The sequence below is a fragment of the Primulina huaijiensis genome, chromosome 4, assembly GCF_012295235.1.
Source record: "Primulina huaijiensis isolate GDHJ02 chromosome 4, ASM1229523v2, whole genome shotgun sequence".
Taxonomy (NCBI): domain Eukaryota; kingdom Viridiplantae; phylum Streptophyta; class Magnoliopsida; order Lamiales; family Gesneriaceae; genus Primulina; species Primulina huaijiensis.
Window position 1 is genome coordinate 12,486,320 of NC_133309.1, and position 19,243 is coordinate 12,505,562.

The following is a 19,243-nucleotide window of genomic DNA, read 5'->3' on the forward strand; positions in this document are numbered from 1 at the left end:
TTCAACTAAAGAACTTGTATAAGGCCCTGTAATTAATTATCCGGTAATTTTTGCATAATTAGAATAATTATTGAGTTGTAAATTAAAATAATTAATTATGTCAAATAATTTTAAGAATTGTGTTAAAAATATGTATTTTAGAATATCGGAGAATTTAACGATATAAAATATATATAGAGTTTAAATAACACACGAGAGCAAAATAAATACAGACCGGGATAGATGGGCTTGAGTTAATATTTTAGTAACCAAATACACAATATATACATATACATATACAACACTTACCTTGATGAGAGAGAAGGAAGTAAAGGTAAAAGAAAAGAAAAGAAAAAAACTTCCCCAAACCCAAATTTTCGCAACTCTTGGAGCAGCTGCGGGAAAGTGGCGATATCTCCTTTTCGGCGTCCAAAGCTCAATCGGTCTAAAGGGGTGTCTTCCTAACATCCTAGGCTTCGATTCAAGTTAGAAATCGCGAAGTTTGAGCAAGGATTCGGGTAGATCGAAGCTGCTGTTCGGGTGCTCTATTTCTGCTCGAATTCTTCCAGTTTTTGGGTGAGCGTTTTTGGGTTGCTGCAATTTTTGTAGTTTTAATTTGTAGAAATGACCTATAAAGAACTTGTAGCTCTGTTTGTTAGCTTTCTTTAGCCACTAGAATCATCAAATTTGGATAAGAAACATAATTGATATGATTTTTCTACCAAAATGTGTCAAATCAAATTCTGAAACTATGCTGTGCAGAACATCTACTGTAATTCGAGTTTTTGTCAATTATGCGCTCTGATTCTGGACTTGTGATTCCAAAGAAAGTTGTAGAACTATGTGTTGTCTTCGTAATGATATAAGATTCGTTAAATTCCATTAAGAATTGAGCAAGTTATGATTGTTTTTCTGGAACTGCTCAGTGTGTGTGATTATGTCAGCGAATTCGTAAGTAGCAGTGTGTTCTTGGAAATTCTGAGAATAATATACTGAGATTCTGAAGATGGTTTCAACTGGAGAAACTTTGATAATTGATTATCTTTCATTTCCAATTGGCGGATATTGATTTGAGTTAGTTTTGAGCGAGATATGAATTTTATGCTCTTTTGTGCCAAATTGGACATTGGTATGGAAAATAGTTTTCATGATCGGCTTATTGTTGCTTTGTTTAGGCCGAGGGTCTTGAGGTGAAGTTGTTATTGGATTGTCAAGTTGGTATATGTATGTTACAGCTCGGTAACATACGACGGTAAAGCATAAATTATGTTTAATTGTCATTCTGTGTTACATGGATCGTGTTTATGACTTGTTGACTGTTGTAAATTGTTAAATGCCTTCGTTTTGATCTATGTTTATTATTATGACATATTATTGGCATTTAGCATCGGTCATACAGTTATGACATTCATGTTGAGCCTATCTTTCTTGTTAGCCCATTGTTGATATCCATTGTTATCTGGCACTGTTGTTTATCTCGGGATCATTGTGTGGTTTATAGGCCTATACACATGAGACCGTAGATGTGATTGAACAATCCCATGGTTAGTGCAGCCTTTTGAGGTGAGCGCTGGGATTGTGTCATTTAGTTCGTTCTGTTGTGCCCGCCTGTTATAGCGTATCAGCTGTATGGAGGCCGAGTCAGGGGTGTTATTCAGCACAGCTTGGCATACGCATACTTGGCAGGGCGGTTTAGTTGCATGACGATGTAGCTCCCCTATGTTGTTGCTCGAGCATTATTCCAGTTGTTATCGTACCGTTTGTTTGCTCCTGTGATCAAGATTATTCGTTGAGCCTTTCATGCATTGCATATTACATTTCATTATATGATTATGCATGATTTATGTTATTTTTGTTATTGTTGAACTGTTTCATACCAGAATCTTAACCTCAGTTGTTTACTGGAGGGGCTGCTATGGTTGAATTTGGGCACCATGGTAGATCTCCCGAGTCGTTTTGCAGCATCAGGCGAGGTTCCGCCAGTGGAGCTCGGGATTGAGGTTGGATTGCTTGGTTCTGTTCAGTGGAGTCTCCCAGTTAGTCTATATGTATGTCTTGAGTTTATTTCAGTCTTGTAATGTACATTATTTGCCGGGGAGATGCCCCGTGTATTTGTAGTGATATTTGGTTGTTTGAATGATGTTCTGAGTCGATTCTGTGGTTCGTATGATCTGGCGAGTATTTAGTAAGTTTTAAATTTTTTTTAGTCCTAGCCAGTGCGGCTATAGGTTGTCGACTTAGGTTTTTTTTAATGACTCTAGTTGGAGTATATTTTGATGTAAAATGCTGCTTGAGTTTTCGGGATGTCCTACTTACGGGAATGTCATGCCGAAATTTTTCTAGGCCCTGAGGTCCGTTTTAAAGTATTTTAAACATTTTTCTGCTGCAGTTTTAAATCAAACCATTATTATTTGATAATTATTTGTCGTTAGAGTAAATGGGTCTCACAACTTGTATCTGCAGGACATCCTTCTGGATTTCAGATTTCTTTTGATGGTTTTTTACGTCTTAATGATTGGCTGGTAGTTCCTGATAATGCTGAATTGAAATATGCATTTCTTCGTGAAGCACATTGTAGTAAATATAATATTTAGCCTGGAGGCCTAATATGTATTTGACATTGAGACCTCAATTCTGGTAGAGACGCAAGAAGAAAGACATTGCTTAATTTATTTAGAAATGTCTTGTCTGCCACCAAGTGAAAGTCGAGAGAATGAAACCTAGAGGATTAGTCCATAGTCTTGAAATCCTAAAATGGAATTGGGAAATATTGCTATAGATTTTGTGACTCATTTACCTTGCTCGCCAAAGGGTTGTGATGCTATTTGGGTCATTATTGATCGGCTTTCAAAATCTACACATTTCATATTGTATGAACGAACTTATCCTTTTACAAGAATGGCCCGTTTATACGTTGAGAATATTGTGAAAATGTACGGTGTACCAGTCACGATTGTATCAGATCATGATCCCAGGTTTGCTTCTAAATTCTGAGGTAGTTTCCAAGAAGCGATGGGTATGCGTTTGGCTATGAGCACTGCTTATCATCCTCAAGCTGATGGTCAGACTGAGCATACAATTCAAACATTAGAAGACATGTTACGTGTTGTTGTGATGGATTTTACCATGGGATGGCAAAATGCCTTACCATTGGTAGAATTTTCGTATAATAATAGCTTCCAAACGAGTATTGGTATGGAACCATTTAAAACCTTTATATGGAAGACGATGTAGGTCACCGTTATTCTGTGATGAAATTGGTGAGAGAAAAATGACTGGACCTGAAATGATACAGGAAATGAATGATAAGGTTCAGTTGATTCGACAGTGAATGAAAGCTGCTCAGGATCGTCAAACGAGTTATGCGAATAAATGAAGACGACCCTTAGAATTCTAGAAAGGTGATAAAGTGTTTTTTAAAATATCTCTCTTTCGAGGAACTGTTCGATTTGGCATGTGAGTGAAATTATCTTCTCGATATGTTGGTCCATACGAGATCCTTGATCGAGTTGGAGATCTTGCTTATCGATTGGCATTGCCACCAGGTTTATCTGCCATTCACGATGTGTTTCATATTTCTAAGTTAAGAAAGTATGAACCGGATTCATCACATGTGCTTCAACCTGGTGAGGTTGAACTTGATCCTTCTCTTTCCTATGTTGAACAACCTCTTTGCATTATGGATCGAAAGGAGAAGATATTGCGTAACGAATCGATTCCTTTAGTTCGAGTACAATGGACACGACATGGTGTGGAAGAGTCAACATGAGAATTGGAAAGCAAGATGCGAGAATCATATCCACACTTATTTGATTCTATTCCACCTATTCCATTGTATTCAAAGTATAATGATCCATTTACTGATTTTTGTTTTGATATGTACTATAAATGGTGACGTACTATATGTTTGCCAATGTTATGTATATATGGACACTTGAGATTTCGAGGACGAAATCTTTCAAGTGGGGGAGAAATGTAATGACCGTGTATAGTATTATCATAAATCCTATGTCGATTATCGATAATTGATGAAATTGTTAGGTGATTACGTGTATGACGTATATAATTGACAATGAAAATGAGAAAATATGTGGTGAAAATGAAAGATTGTATTAGAAATTGATTGGTAGTTGAATGATGTGCTGAACAGCAATAGACAAGTGACACATTTTACGGTTTTCAGCATAATTATCTGAGTGTTAGTCCAAATGAAATGAAAATAAATTTGTTAGAAAGCTAATACATAGTACTAAAACTTTCATGTTTTGAGTTTTGTCCAAATCTATTTGGAAATAGGGGCAAAATCATCCCGAAATGTAACGTGTGCATTGCAATTTCTGCACTGACAAATTTTGGGAGAATGAGCATAATTCTTGCGTCCGATATCCAAATTAAGTGAGGTTGGTAGAAAATGAAAGAAAAGACATAGATTTACAAACTTTATGTTGGCCACTTTTGCTAATTTGGAACTGAGAATGTTGGACAGAACATCCCGCGCCCGAGCGCGAGATGTTACCGCCCGAGCGCGATACAACACCTCGTGCTCGAGCGTGAGGTATTACCGCCCGGGCGCGAAACCGCCAATTTTGAGGGATAAGAACGAGCTTCTTTATGTTATTCATTTCATTTCCTTCACCCCAACTTCGAGAGACAATCGAGAAAAATTAATTTATATTGTTTGAATCTACTTCGAAACGTTATCCAAATGCGAAACAAATTATATATTCGGAATCCTCGCATCAAGAGCTTCCTTTTGAGATACGATTTTTTGGTTTCAGCAGCCTTAATTATTGAAATTTTGGAATAACATGTATTTGATGTTGAGATCAATATATGCGATAGAATAACCGAAAAGAAACTAAGTTTTGAAGTTGGAATTGAATTATGTTATGATTTAGAATTGATATGAATTTTCAAAGTTTCAAAAGATAGTTAAAACGTATATTATTGATTGAAATGAATGTGTTACTGATGTAGATATAGTTTCTATATTTAAATCTTCAAGCTATATCGACTGGAAACGAAGAATTGAGGTATGTTGCGACCGAGTAACATAAAACAGATATTTGTATCATATGATATATGTTTGATTGATTTGATTAAGAATATGTGTCTATATGCCTTATTTGTTGAGTTGATGTGGCATACATGACATTATGATTGGAGTATCGATGTAAATTAATTATTTTGTTAACACACATCATTTTATGTATACATCGATACATGACATGCACGTTGAGCTATTATCCTTGGATACCTTGATATGATTGGATTTGATTCTATGGTTTGTGAACACGATGCTATGTTTGGTATTATGTAGACCTTAAAGCATAGTCATTTGTGACCCTGATGATTGATTAAGATTTGGGATTTGATGACGCTTTATCGAGGCTATCATACGAGTATCCCTGATTGAGGCCGGTGTGCCAGCTCGAGCAGTAATTTGATAGCGATTCGATTGATTCTGATATATGCTCAGTGGATGAGCATTTGACCTGATATCTCCACAACTTATATGCATTGCATATTTTATATCATTGTGTAGATATCTGATGTATATATGATGGTTGTTCCATACAGAGCTTTGCTCACCCCCAGGGGGGCTGTTGTTGTCTTTGTCTGTGGACAATGACAGGTACTTCAGGTTATCAGGAGACCGGAGATGGTAATTCTGGAGGAAGTCACGGTTGATTTGAGGTTTAGTATTTTATCCCTGTATATATATGTATCTATATAACGAGGCATGTCCCGAGAATATGAGTTGTTGTATGTATTTGAGTTTTGATTATGTGTGGGCATAATTTATGATGTTTGATGAAATACTATTTTTAGTATTCAAATTATATATTTTGGGCACAATGTAAAGAAAATTCAAACTCGTTTTCTGCTGTAATTAATTATTCCTAATCAAATTACATTGTAATAACAATTAGGATTTAACGGTCCGACACAAAATATTTAAATGATATTTACAAAAATTTGAGCTTTTAAAATATATATATATATATGATGATACCCCCGGGATAGCCCGGGCTGTGCCCAGGTCATGGATGACCCGAGACAATTGATGATGCCCCCATAAAAGCCCAGGTCATGGACGACCCGGGATACTGAGTGGATGGCCCGGATCTGGGTAAATTTGCAGGAAGGGTTCATCAGAGGCAGGGCAAGTAAACTCCCAGGACGTCTTTTCCGTGAGTTGTTGGATGCCCGGGCTATCGTGAAAGCTCCCGAGAACTTCCTACTCGGGCTACCTCGATGTGAGCACCGCACTCAAGTGTGCTAGTAAACTAGGATATGGGCGGCTGTCCCATCTCTGACGTCAATCCAAGTTGTTAACCAAATCAGACCAAGAAGATGTGACTAGTGTGTGATTCGATGTGTCAGAATGTAGGATATGATCAACCGCCATGCTATAATTAGTAGGAAGCACGCAGAACGAGATCATTATTACTTCTCCTACTATAAATAACAGGTTCTCTTTTTGCATTTATTTCATTCACATATTAAATACACTAGCATTTACTTCTCATTTATTGTTCAAAACCCTTTTACTCACACCAGAATCACAACCATCAATTGGTTACATTGGTCCCTTGTTGAATCATTCACTAACTTAAGAATCGGAGTGTCCACGCTGTACACCTTTACGTCATCCATTCACTTGGTTATCTTCTTGAGTGCAGGTCATCCCACCTGTCCGGGAAAGAAGTTTTTGGTTCAGACACACTTCACTCTTATTTCTCTCATATCTTGATAGCAGATCCGGTGGAGAACTTGACTCGGCTCATCCATTTAACCCGGATCGCATCATTGGCACCGTCTGTGGGAAAAACTTGAGTTCTAAGACGTGGATATGGCTCCTACCACGAGAGCGAATTAGGAAAATTCTATCTAGGGAGATAATACGCTTCTCTCTGGTGCGGGTGGTCCGCAACCCCTTGGCACCCAGCCTGTTGTCAACTCAACACCCAAAGAGTTGCCTAAAATTGTCTTTTGATTCTGTGGAGGTGGCCTTTGCAAAGAAAGCCCTTTCTCATCATTCTGCTCAACCAGAACAGGAACATGAGCAAGGGTGGAAAGGTCGAGAGGAGGAGAGGAAGGAGGAAGGAAGGGAGTCGAGTGTCGGTTCTAAATCTCCCACTGTGGCAGAAGAGCTAGAGGAGTTGAGGAAGAAAGTAAAAGTACTAGAAGGACAAGTCGTTTCTAGAAGCAGCACTCGAGTTATGGTCAAGGGTTGCCCTTTTTCTGATATCATCGTCCGAGAACGACATCTCGGGCATTTCAAGTCGGCCAAGATTAAGGGTTATGACGGAAGTTCTGACCCTGAAGAGCATCTTGCCAGATTTGAAAATATGGCTATGTTGCATTGCTATGGAGAACAAATTAAGTGCAAAGTATTTCTAACCACCCTGATTGACTCGGCCCAGAGATGGTTCGAAGGGCTGGCGTCTCAAAGCATCCAATCTTTGATGATTTTCAAAAGGTATTCTAGCATCGGTTCAGCAATAGCAAGAAGTATAAAAAGATTACTTTCAGTTTGTTCGAAGTAAAACAGAGCCCAGAAGAGACTTTGAGAGCATATATCTAAAGATTCAACCGAGTGGCTCTGGATATCCCTGTTTGTGCTCCCGAGACAAAAATTACTGCATTCACACAAGGGCTGTGGGAGGGAGATTTCTTTCGATATCTAACAAAAAAGTAGCACAGAGTTTTCGAAGATCTTTTATCCCGAGCAGAAAAATAATCAACATGGAAGAAGCCTAGAATCAAAAGAGACAGGCCTTGAAGAGAGTCAGGGGAGACCGGGTTGTCAAGCCCGAGGAAAGAGCCCATAAAAGGGGTAGCTCGGGAATTTTTCTCATATCCCCTTAAGAGTTGCCCGAGATCGGGAAATTCATGAGTACAGTTCAGACACAACACAAAATCCGAATTTAATTGCACGATCATCCAGACAAGAAAAGAGAGGGTTCGGTACCTTCCACAAAGAATGTTCTCATGACACAAGTGGTCGTCGAACTTTGAGGAAACAGTCCAATCGGCGCTATATACCAGAGCATAAAGCACAAAAAGATATGTCAAGGCAACCACCGTGGATAGCCCGGCGTCCCGGGCCCAATACATTTGGAAAATCGATAGGCACCCCGAGTTGAAGCAGGAGGGAAGAGGAAAGCTCCCAGGAGAAAAGAAACAAGCAACTGGAAAAGAAAGCATCTTCCCCGACTCGAGGTGTAATAAAAATGATCTCGGAGGGTCCACGGATGGTGACTCCAACCAAGCCCGGAAGGCTATAAGTAGAAAAGATTTTCTGGAAGTTGATTGGAGTGGGAGAAACGAGCCGGTTATAAGTTTCGGCTCGGAAGATCTTAGGGGAGTCAGCCTACCTCACAACGATGCTCTTGTTATTCAAGCCTGGGTTGCTAACTATGATGTAATGAGAGTTCTCGTTGACAATGGTAGCTCTGTTAATGTCATTTTCAAAGAAGCTTTAGTCCAGATGGATTTGCAGGGATATCAGCTTGAAGCAGTTGATATGGCGTTTTTTGGATTTGCAAGCCATGCTATTTACCTAGAAGGAGAAATAATATTGTCATTAACTTTGGGAACGGGGGAGTCGAGAAAGACAGTAATGACAATCTTCACGATGGTGGATGCCCAGTCTTCATATAACATCATCCTCGGGCGACCAGCTATAAATGAAATGAGGGCTATGGCCTCCACCTACCATCAGAAAAAAAATTTCCAGTACGAGGCCAAGTTGGTGAAGTCAGGGGAGATCAACCTTCGTCTTGGAAGTTTTATGGAGAAACGGTCCGAGTAGATCAAAAGAAGATAAGATAAAGAAAGCAATCCGAGAAAAGAAAGAGGCGGTTGAAAGAGAAGTGCGTTTTGCTGCCGAGGAAGAGCGAGAAACGGTGGAGATTGAACAAGGGAAGCAGATCCGGGTGGCCTGAGATCTTAATGTCTCCACACTAGTTAGTCTTCTGGCTTGTTTAAAAGCTAACATTTGTGTTTTCGCTTGGTCTCAACAGGAACTAATCGGGATCTCACCCCAAATGGTTGAGCGACAAAATATTTTCCATGACCGGGAACACAAGACTAATCGGGATAGCGAGTATGACTTTAGTCCGACTATTTAAAGAGGGAGTGATGATACTCCCGGGATAGCCCAGGCTGTGCCCAGGTCATGGATGACCCGAGACAATTGATGATGCCCCCATAAGAGCCCGGGTCATGGACGACCCGGGATATTGAGTGGATGGCCCGGATCAGGGTAAATTTGTAGGAAGGGTTTATCAGAGGCCGAGCAAGTGAACGCCCAGGACGTCTTCTCCCTGAGTTGTTGGACGCCCGAGCTATCGTGAAAGCTCCTGGGAACTTCCTACTCGGGCTACCTCGATGTGAGTACCGCACTCAAGTGTGCTAGTAAAATAGGATGTGGGCGGCTGTCCCATCCTTGACGCCAATCCAAGTGGTTAACCAAATCAGATCAGGAGGATGTGACTAGTGTGTGATTCGATGTGTCAGAATGTAGGATATGATCAGCCGCCATCCTATAATTAGTAGGTAGCGTGCAGAACGTGGTCATTATTACTTCTCTACTATAAATACCAGGTTCTCTCTTTGCATTTATTTCATTCATATATTAAATACACTAGTATTCACTGCTCATTTATTGTTCAAAACCCTTTTACTCAGACCAAAATCACAACCATCGCTTGGTTACATTGGTCCCTTGTTGAATCATTAACTAACTTAAGAATCGGAGTGGCCACGCCGGACACCTCTACATCGCTCATTCACTTAGTTATCTTCTTGAGTGCAGGTCATCCCACTTGTCCGGGAAAGAAGCTTTTGGTTCAGACACACTTCACTCTTATTTCCCTCATTATCTTAATAGCAGATCCGGTGAAGCACCTGACCCGGCTCAACCATTTAACCGCGATCGGATTAANTTTTGTTCGTATTTTATTGTAACAATTTTTTATTTTTATTTAAGATAATAACAAACATATTTAATTTATCATTTAAATAATTAAAAATAGAGAACATAAAGGAAGTACAGCCGTCAATGTTAAATGAAACTCAATAATTTATTAAAATGATATTTGCAAATTTGATGCAGAACAATTGATGATTAAAATCAACAAAGTATTCAAAATATGGATATTAAATAACCAATTCAACACATACATTTCCCAAGTCAAACGAAAGTATTAACTACTTGAACAAAAAAAGGGAAAAGAAAAATAAGTCACACAAGCTGTTGCTTTGTAGCTTCCATTCTCTTTAACAATCCTGAAATCTCAGACTGCATTCTTACCTTCATTTTATAGTAATCGCAATGCGAATTCTCCAATTCTTTGAGCTCCTCCACTTTCTTCCTTTTCCTTTCCTCTGTCTCCTGTAAGCGCAGTTTCGCGAGCTGAGATGCGTACTCCTCTTCCATTTTCTCGGTTTTGATCCTCATTATTTGCTTCAAACTCTCCACCTCTCCCTGCGCCTCATCCGCTCGGTTCTGGAACATTCTTGCTTCGGCTTCTTTCATTCTTACCAGACTCTCAATGTTGTCCACACCGCCTTTTTTCACAGGCTTGACGGACCACTCATCCTGGATTATCAAGTTTTCGCAGGGATCAATTAGTCTTAATTTGTGTTGTCCACTTGAGGCATTCGTGTTGTAGAAGGGTGTCTTTGGACTGAAAGAATCGGATAGTGGATAAGAGGAAGCAGCTTTTTCGAAACACAGTTGACCATTCGAAGCTTTTGTAACGCCCAAGTCCGACAAACCATCTGCATCTGCAAATCAGGAAGGACAAATTTTCAAAGACGCAAACTGCTTTGCTGCTATTAGAATCAAAGCAATGAACACGTAGAACAAGCAAACAATCAAAAAGAAATTACCACTTCACCAACATATCTATAAAATTTAGAGATTTCTCACACTTAAAAATTACATAAACACCACATCCGGCTTACAAACTCTCTCTAATTCAAGAAAGGTCGCATGCGAAGCATTAATCACAAACCAATCTTGAATTAAGAAAACATGTTTCAGTTGACAACATGCCAACAACTACTCATATGTGGCACAGTTTCTGCCTGGAGCGGTTTCTGAGTATTTGCCACGAGAGAAATGGTTAAAAGCAAGCCGAGACAATGCTTCAATTTGATTAAAATAACTAAATGGGCTAAAAATATGGATGCATTGAACTTTTATTCAGCAGGTCCTTACCATTAAGCAGATTATTTGGGCAGACAAAATCCACCATTTCTATCTTCTCACAACTCTATTATGCCAACCATATTATCATTTGTATCAATTCAAAATCTATTGTTCACTAGTTCAGCACTTTAAAGTCTATTTAACAATGATTAGAAACTTCCCGAAAATGAAAACATGTATTGTGCCATCATTATTTAACAATATACCAGACATGGTTGTGGCTCATTGAATCAAAAAAACGAGAAATAAATAGGCAAGCAAATCAACATATTGTTAGCTAGCACAACACTGGAAGAAGTTAAGAGAGTCTGTTCATAGACTTACAGTCGAAAAACCGGAACATGAAATTGCAGACATCTGAAGGAGCTAATGCCTTGTTTTCAAGTTTCGATAGCATCTCATTTGCCGCAAAATGAAGCTCCTTGCCCTTCCGATCTTCGCTTCCCTCAAAGATTTTTCTCACACAGTCGAGCTCCTTTATCAGTGTTCCTACACTCCAGTCCTTGGCGCATGACACGAAGACCTCCTTAATGAATCCAAACATCTCAGAAGCATGGTCACATCCAAGGCAGTAAAATTGCATCTCAGTTTTCCCCAAAATACCCTTCAAACTATGTCCAGGTTTAATGATGTTCCTTTGAAGTCCACACGCGGCATGGCACCAGTGTGAACAGACGTCGCAGCCAACCCAACTGCAAGTGTTGTTGGCGCAGTCGAAGTTGAAACATACAGGACACATACACTCACTGCAGAATCCCTTCTTCGTCGAGCAATTCTTGCAGTCACAGTCATCTACAGGCAACAGTCTCTTGCAATCAATGTTTCGGCACCTTTCGAGTAGGAAAATATCCACTAATTCTGAAGTCAAAAGTCCGTTCCTTCCATTCAAAAAGCTTTCAAGCCCCATCTTTATAGCAACCAGAATTTCAAGATGGCTCTTTTGGCACTTGGAGAGAGTCTCTTTGCTAAGATCAGACCGCCTTTCGAGTCTCCTCTGGAGGCTGACCAATTCTTCTTTCTTTTCTGGATTAGCAATGAAATTCTTCAAGTATTCTTTAGTAGACTCAAGTGTTTCATCTGTAAGCTCCTGAATTATCTGAGCCATGACAGGAATAGACTCTGACACAATTTCCCTAAGTATTCTCTCAGGCCGAGAACGCTTACGCTCTTTCCCAACAACGAAATCCTCGGAGTCCCTTAAATTCTCCAAACACCTCCCTCTCGAATCTCCAGACTGGCCCTCCATTCTCTGCCTCGCAGGCAACTCCGAAGGGTAAAACGAAAGATTATCTGAGGTTTTCGTCCTATAAAAACTGTTATTCAGGGAATCCTTATTGAACCCATCGAGATTTCCCATCCCTAAACCTCCATCACCACCATGATTGGACAATGCAACAGTACCATCTCCAATTGGCCTAAACCGGCTATGCACCGACCCATTAGTCCCCTCCCCACAATTCCAAATCTGATCACCCTCCCACCGATGACTCCCCATCGAGTACTCATTGTTCTCGGTCGAGTTCATCGTGAGTGAGCAACACGGGTTATGTGACACCGGGTGCGAATACGAGCACGAATGCGAGTAAGTCGTCTGTGCATTATTAAACGACGTCCCTACAGACTGCACAATCCTAATAGGCCCGAGCGACGCAAAATCCTCATTCTGAACAAGATTAGAACCGGTATTGAACTGGGAAACTTGCGGAAGTGCTAAAGAAAGATCCAAAGACTCAACCTTAGCCTTCTTGTCCACATTTTCTCCCACCGGATCGCCATTTTCAGCCTCCCTTTTAGACGAACTACCTCTGTTCTCATTCAACTGAAGAAAATCTCTTTCTACCCAAATACCACCACCCCCCTCGATCTGACCCTGAATCTCCTTCCCTTTGAAACCAGAACTCAAATTCTCCAACGAATTAAGAAAAGTCTTCCCTGGAATATCATTCTCAGGCAACCCCAGTTTGGAGCTCTCGCAGAGGTAGCTAAGAGTCAGCTCCTGAAACCCGGAGCTCCCAATCCTTTTACTCTTTTCATCGAACCCACCAGCGCGATTTTCTCCAAGAAAATGAATACGCTTTTCATGAAACTGGATTTTGTCATCTGGGCTAACCTTTTTTCTGACCTCCTCCCTCATCTCGGTCAACCTTCAATAAACAAGCTCAAAATCAATAACCAAAAGCTGAAAATATACACACACACCCCGATAATCTAGAGCAACAGCAGTCGCGAAACTGGATCGAATTTCACGAGATTCGACTCAAAGTTTCGAGCTTTGGACTCCACGGCCTCGCTTGAGAGTGTATATTGGGTGAATTCACAACGGCTTAATTCTTTTTCGTCTTCGTTCGCACTTCGAAGTCTTGTCTTTAACGCGTAAGTTAGCGAAGTGGAGAGCGAAATGACGAGAATACTCCTGGATCAGGTCAAATTAACACACTTTGCCGTGATCCATATGTTTCCTAATTCCTAGTGGGGTTGTCCTTCTTAGTTGACTTTTTTCCGTTGGTCTGATATAATTATGAAGCTGATATGAAATGTTTTTATTAAAATTTAATTTAACACAATATATTTTGTCCAAACTCATAAATTAAGCGTGACAAACCCTAATCTTAAAACTACTTAAAAATTTTTGAAAAATAAAATTTTTAAGTATTTAAATAATAAATCTTTGCTTTCGTAATTTAAATAAAATGATCGACTAAATTTTAAAAATAATCCAATTACAAAATATTTGCATAGCATAAAAAAATATCATTAATCACCAATGTAAAAGTATTACCCAAAACGAGTATTTGAAAATACTTATTTGCCAGCAAAATCTTGAATAAATAAAAATTAGAGTAAAATTTTAACGTGCATAAAGTCCTTTCATAAACTAGGCGCTCCTCAGGTTTGCACTGCACACAGTCCGAGCAACTCACTGGTCCTCGCCTCTCGTCTCCTCGAACTCGTCCTCACCTGCATCGATCAAATCTAATGAGTCTAAATACTCAACATATATAAACTAAGAATAGCAAGTAATACATAATAAATCCACATGCATTTTAAAGTAGCACATGCATACTAAAACTTTTAACATACTTACATAAACATAGATGTGCCATCATTTCATAAAATTTTCATAAACGTGCTTGCATCATACATTCTTAAACATGCATAATCATCATCATTTTGCGTAGAGATATGTTTCAAAGCACGTGATTCGTAACATAATTACGCCTGATCAGACTAAATCACAGTACTGGGCTGGCAGGGATAATCACAGCATTTCGACCGAACGTCCACTCCCACATACATAAGATCCCCGATCATGCTTTACTGGGTGGATTGGTTTCTGGTCATGCTTTACCGCTTCTCAATCCTAATCAAAACCCGGTCATGCTTTACTGGGGTGGAGAGGTCTCCGGACACGTTCTGCAGCTTCCAAACCCGTTCATAGTTGGTCACAAGTCAATTCGCATATCTCAAAAACATACAACATTTTCTTTTTGCACGTCGAACATACTTAAAAACGTCGAGGGCTTTGTTGGAACACTCTGGACATGCTGCCCTAACCACAGCAGCAAAGATTTGGGAGATCCCAACGAAGCCTGCAACCAAAACTTGAGAAAATATGAAGAACATGCACAAATTTTCACAGCTTAAGCGGTTTGACGATAAAAATCATATCTTTCTCATTTCTTATCATAAAATTACGAATTTGTTATCGAATCGAAAATAACACAGAGTTCTACAAATCAATTGTTTACAACATTTCAGAAAATCAACCTATAAGTCTCAGAATTCGAAATAATAGAGGGTGACGGGTTTTGTGACACAAAAATTTTACAGCTTGTGCGATTTTGCGATAAAAATAATATCTCCCTCGTTTCTTTTCAGAAATTACGAATTTACAGTCAAATCGAGTTATCAAAAGGTACTACGTGTTATATATCGAAAATTTTTCCAAAAAACTGAACGAAAATTCGCAAGATTCGAAATGATAGCAGATTCGATTTTGATATCTAAAATAACTGTTTCAAAATCGTTTAAAGCATCAACACTCAAAATTTGCATAACATAAACGGATTTTTGCACACAATATATATCAAAATATTTACTATGACAAGATCGGTGCAGAAAAATGAAAGAATATATATGCCTTGATGATTATACTCCCGAAACGACGAATAAAGAAGCGATGATATGCGAGAATCGATCCGCGACGACTTGTGGCACGTTTCTTGCTATAATCGAGCGCGAGTCTACCGAAGAAAATCAAAGAAGAAAGGGTGGCTGCTGGAGCACTTTAAGAACCCTAGTTCTTTTCAAAAGAAAAGAGAATGCAAAGTGTGTGTGTGAGTGTGTGTGGAAGGGTGTAGAAACGTGTAGGGGTGTGTGTATGTGTATTGATTAGGGAGATAATTACGGGGTTAATTAGGAGAGTTATTTAGGATTTAATTAGGGGAGTTAATTAGGTTAATAAAAATACTAATAACTAATTAACATGCTAAATAAAATATTAATCTCCCACTAACTTACTATAACCCCTAATTTAAAATAAAATCCACATGTATCAAATTTTCAAGATTTAAAATCCCCAACTATTTAAATTAGTATTTTAAAAAGCTTAAAATCACCTAATAAATTAAATTAGGCTTTGAAATGCTTAAAATTTCATAAATCATATAAAATACTAATTTTCTTGACTTGAAATAAAATACCACATCATTCATAAATCGCCTAAATCTTCATCAGTCTTTTTTTCCGATCCCGCATCGAATATTTGCTTGAAACATAAAACTCAAGAAAACGTTTTAACGTACATCATATTAACATGTAATAATTTAAAATAATACAATTCATACATCATGTATCGTTAAAATCATTTTCAAATTAAATAAATAATTTAACAAATTAATAAATGCATGGGTTTACGTGTACTATTTTAAGCTCTACAATTCCTCCCACACTTAAATAAATTTCGTACTTGAAATTAAATCTCACCAAACAACTATGGTGTAATGCCCGAGATTTAATTACTGTAATCAGAAGTAGATTAATTAACAGTATTGAGGTTGTAGGAGTTTGAGTGGGGTAGCCAGGCGTCGGTACATCACAAAACTAATCTTTTGTACAGAACCTTTGGCGCCCGAGCGGTAGAAAAGGACCGCCCGAGCGCCAGTGCAGAACACGGTTAGTACTTGGACAGAACGTTTGGCGCCCGAGCGGCAGAAAATTACCGCCCGAGCGCCAGTGTGTAACAAGTTGGACACTCGGGCAGAACGTTCCGCGCCCGAGCGGTAAATTGTGACCGCCCGAGCGCCGCTTGCAATGCAAGAAAAATAAGCCACGTAGCTTAACCATGCAAGTATATATATATAAGGTTGTAAGTTTCTTCAGCAAGAATCAGAAATGAAGAAATCGAGAAAGGAAATGAGAAAAGCTTCAGAAATCCTTATGCCTTTATATTTCAATCCGCCCGTTAGATTTTAAATCCGACTTCAGTACAGTGTTCTTGTCGACGCGGGCTACAACTGGACGTAAGTTTTGTTACGTTTTGATATGTGTTGAAATTATGCTATTGTCAGAATTGAATAAAATTCATATATGATGTTCTTGACATGTTAGACATCATAGAATTGAAGTCAGATTAATAAACAGATTGATTACGGATTTGTTATAATTTTTCAGATTATATTGAGTTGTATTGGACAGATTTGGATTATGGTTGGATTATGGATTATATTGGATCTTGGTTATGATTTGTAATTGATATCTATTGCTGTCTGAGTTGACGGGGATAGTGAAATTGTGCCGTTATGCCGATGAGTTGAATTAAAAGCAGATTAATCAGATTCAGTATTGAATTGAGAATGGACGGTTGATATTATTATTCTCGATATGTCCTTTCAGATTTACAGAGATAATCTTGAGTTCAGAACTTCCGTTTCTTCATACCGAGACTACAAACGAAAGGTATAAGTCAATGTGGTATTGGGAGATCGACACAAGTAGGATATACTTGTGTTTCCCTAAATCACATACTAATTGTTATTATCTGCATTGATTTGATTTGATATGCTTGTTCTATTGATGTATAGAGAGCATGTGTTAGACGAATATTAGATGAGTGATCTTGTGACAGAAGTACCTGATAGTGGTGGGATCGCCACGGGCACATTGCACGATGTCACAAGATAGTGTATTGGCGATAGTGCCACAGTCTGTGACGGATAGGTCAAGACACTGGATGTTTGGTTATATCGACGTGGATAGAATCGGAGTTTCTTCTATTACTGTTGGTCGATATAGGAATACCAACTTATGGAATCCGGGATCCCTAGACTAGGACTGAGTCTAGTCTGAATTGTAAAGTTACGAGCATTGTCGACAGTCTGATATCGATTATGTTTCAGATTTTGATACATATTGCTGTTATTTGTTACATGCTTTATATTTGTTTATATAATTGCATGTTTCGTTGATTTATACTGGGATTATATTCTCACCGGAATTATCCGGCTGTTGTCGTGTTTTTATGTGTGCATGACAACAGGTGGGACAGGATCAGGGTCAAGGAGATGAGGAGAGATCGTGATTAGAGTGGAGACTACGGACTTGATGTTGATGTAGATAGGGTTTAAACACTTGATATTTAGTTGTTGAACCTTAGTTTTAGTTTGGTTGTTTGTTGTACAAGACTTGTACTATTATACTGATATGTATATGAATTTGATTCCATTACGTTCCGCATTTAAAAAAAAAATTTAGACCCTGTTTATTTATCACTGATTCAATAGTCCCAATGATGATTAAGAACATGATTAGCGTCCGGGTCCCCACAACAGGTGGTATCAGAGCGATAGATCCTTTAGACTGAGATAAAAGCTAGTGAGCGGGGTAGATTGAGTTTTCTTTCCTGCTTTTGATTGCTAGCATGATTTCCTGCTTTAATACATGTTTGCCTGATTATCTGATTTTGATATGGTAATGTGTCTTATTGGGAATGGATCAGAACCGATTCTTGACCAGAGGTAAGATGATCAGAAAGGGACTGAGACAGATTTGTCAATTGTGATTGCTAACCCTTTTGATAATCAGATATGCCTCCTCGAAGAATACCAGAACAGGGTAGCACTTTGAATCCTACAATGGACGTGACAGCAACGCCAATGGAGACATTGTTAAAGAGATTTCAGTCATTCCACCCGCCGACTCTGAAAGGTACCGAGACTTCAGTGGATTGTGAGAGTTGGCTAGACGATATCAAGATGCTGTTTGAGTCCCTAGACTACACTGACGAGCGGAGAGTGAAACTGATAGGGCACCAGTTGCATGATGTTGCCAAGAACTGGTGGATCACGACCAAGAAGGCATTGGAACATCGAGGTACGGCTATTACCTGGAATGTGTTTAAAACTGAATTTTATCAGAGGTTCTTTCCAGTGTCGTACAGGAAGGACAAGGGAGCCGAGTTTGCAAATTTGAGACAGGGCCAGCTAAATATTGAGGAATACGTGGCCAAGTTCTCTACACTGCTCCGATTTGCTCCACATGTGGCCGAGAATGACGAGGTTGTTGCGGACCAGTTCATAAATGGCCTAAATCTTGAAATCTTTACTTTGGTAAATACCGGAAGGACGAATAATTTTACTGATGCTTTGAACAGAGCCAAGGGAGCCGAAGCCGGTCTGATGAGACAGAGAGGAGCTTCGTTTATGCCACAGGCACCGAGACCCCATATGCCTCCACCATCTCCTCAATTTGAGAGTGGCAGTGGTAGTGGAAAGAAAGAATTCCTGAAAGCTAGGGGGAAGCGATTTAAGAAATCTGGAAGTAGTTCATCCAGTTCTAGTGGCTCGAGACCGATCGGTCAGGGCCAGAGTTATACAGGACCCTATTGCAGCACTTGTGGAGGGAAGCATTCCACAGAGCAGTGCCGAGGAGTGTTTGGCAGTTGCCGTATTTGTAGACAACAGGGACATTTTGCTCGAGTTTGTCCCCTGAGAGATATTCAGAGGTCACAGGGTGCCGAGTCATCTGGATCAGTAGCTC

At 39.3% G+C, this 19,243-nt stretch overlaps 1 protein-coding gene and 1 long non-coding RNA gene across 3 annotated transcripts; one reads left to right on the top strand and one right to left on the bottom strand.

Moving 5' to 3' along the window:
• Positions 1–406: 406 nt before the first annotated feature.
• On the top strand, positions 407–2,122 carry LOC140975940 (uncharacterized). Its single transcript, XR_012175085.1, has 3 exons — positions 407–569; positions 1,170–1,203; positions 1,921–2,122. It is a non-coding gene; the product is annotated as an uncharacterized lncRNA (long non-coding RNA).
• Positions 2,123–10,121: 7,999 nt separating this feature from the next.
• LOC140975313 (protein OBERON 3-like) lies at positions 10,122–13,607 on the bottom strand. Of its 2 annotated transcripts, XM_073438972.1 has the most exons (3): positions 13,454–13,607; positions 11,531–13,350; positions 10,122–10,779 (listed from the first exon to the last, which is right to left on the bottom strand). In XM_073438972.1, exons 2-3 carry the CDS (start codon positions 13,338–13,340, stop codon positions 10,235–10,237), a joined length of 2,355 nt encoding a protein of 784 aa, XP_073295073.1. In that variant the 5' UTR covers positions 13,341–13,350; positions 13,454–13,607; the 3' UTR covers positions 10,122–10,234. The 2 variants fall into 2 exon arrangements, with proteins under 2 accessions (XP_073295073.1, XP_073295072.1); XM_073438971.1 differs by having other exon boundaries at positions 11,531–13,607.
• Between the last annotated feature and the right edge of the window lie 5,636 nt (positions 13,608–19,243).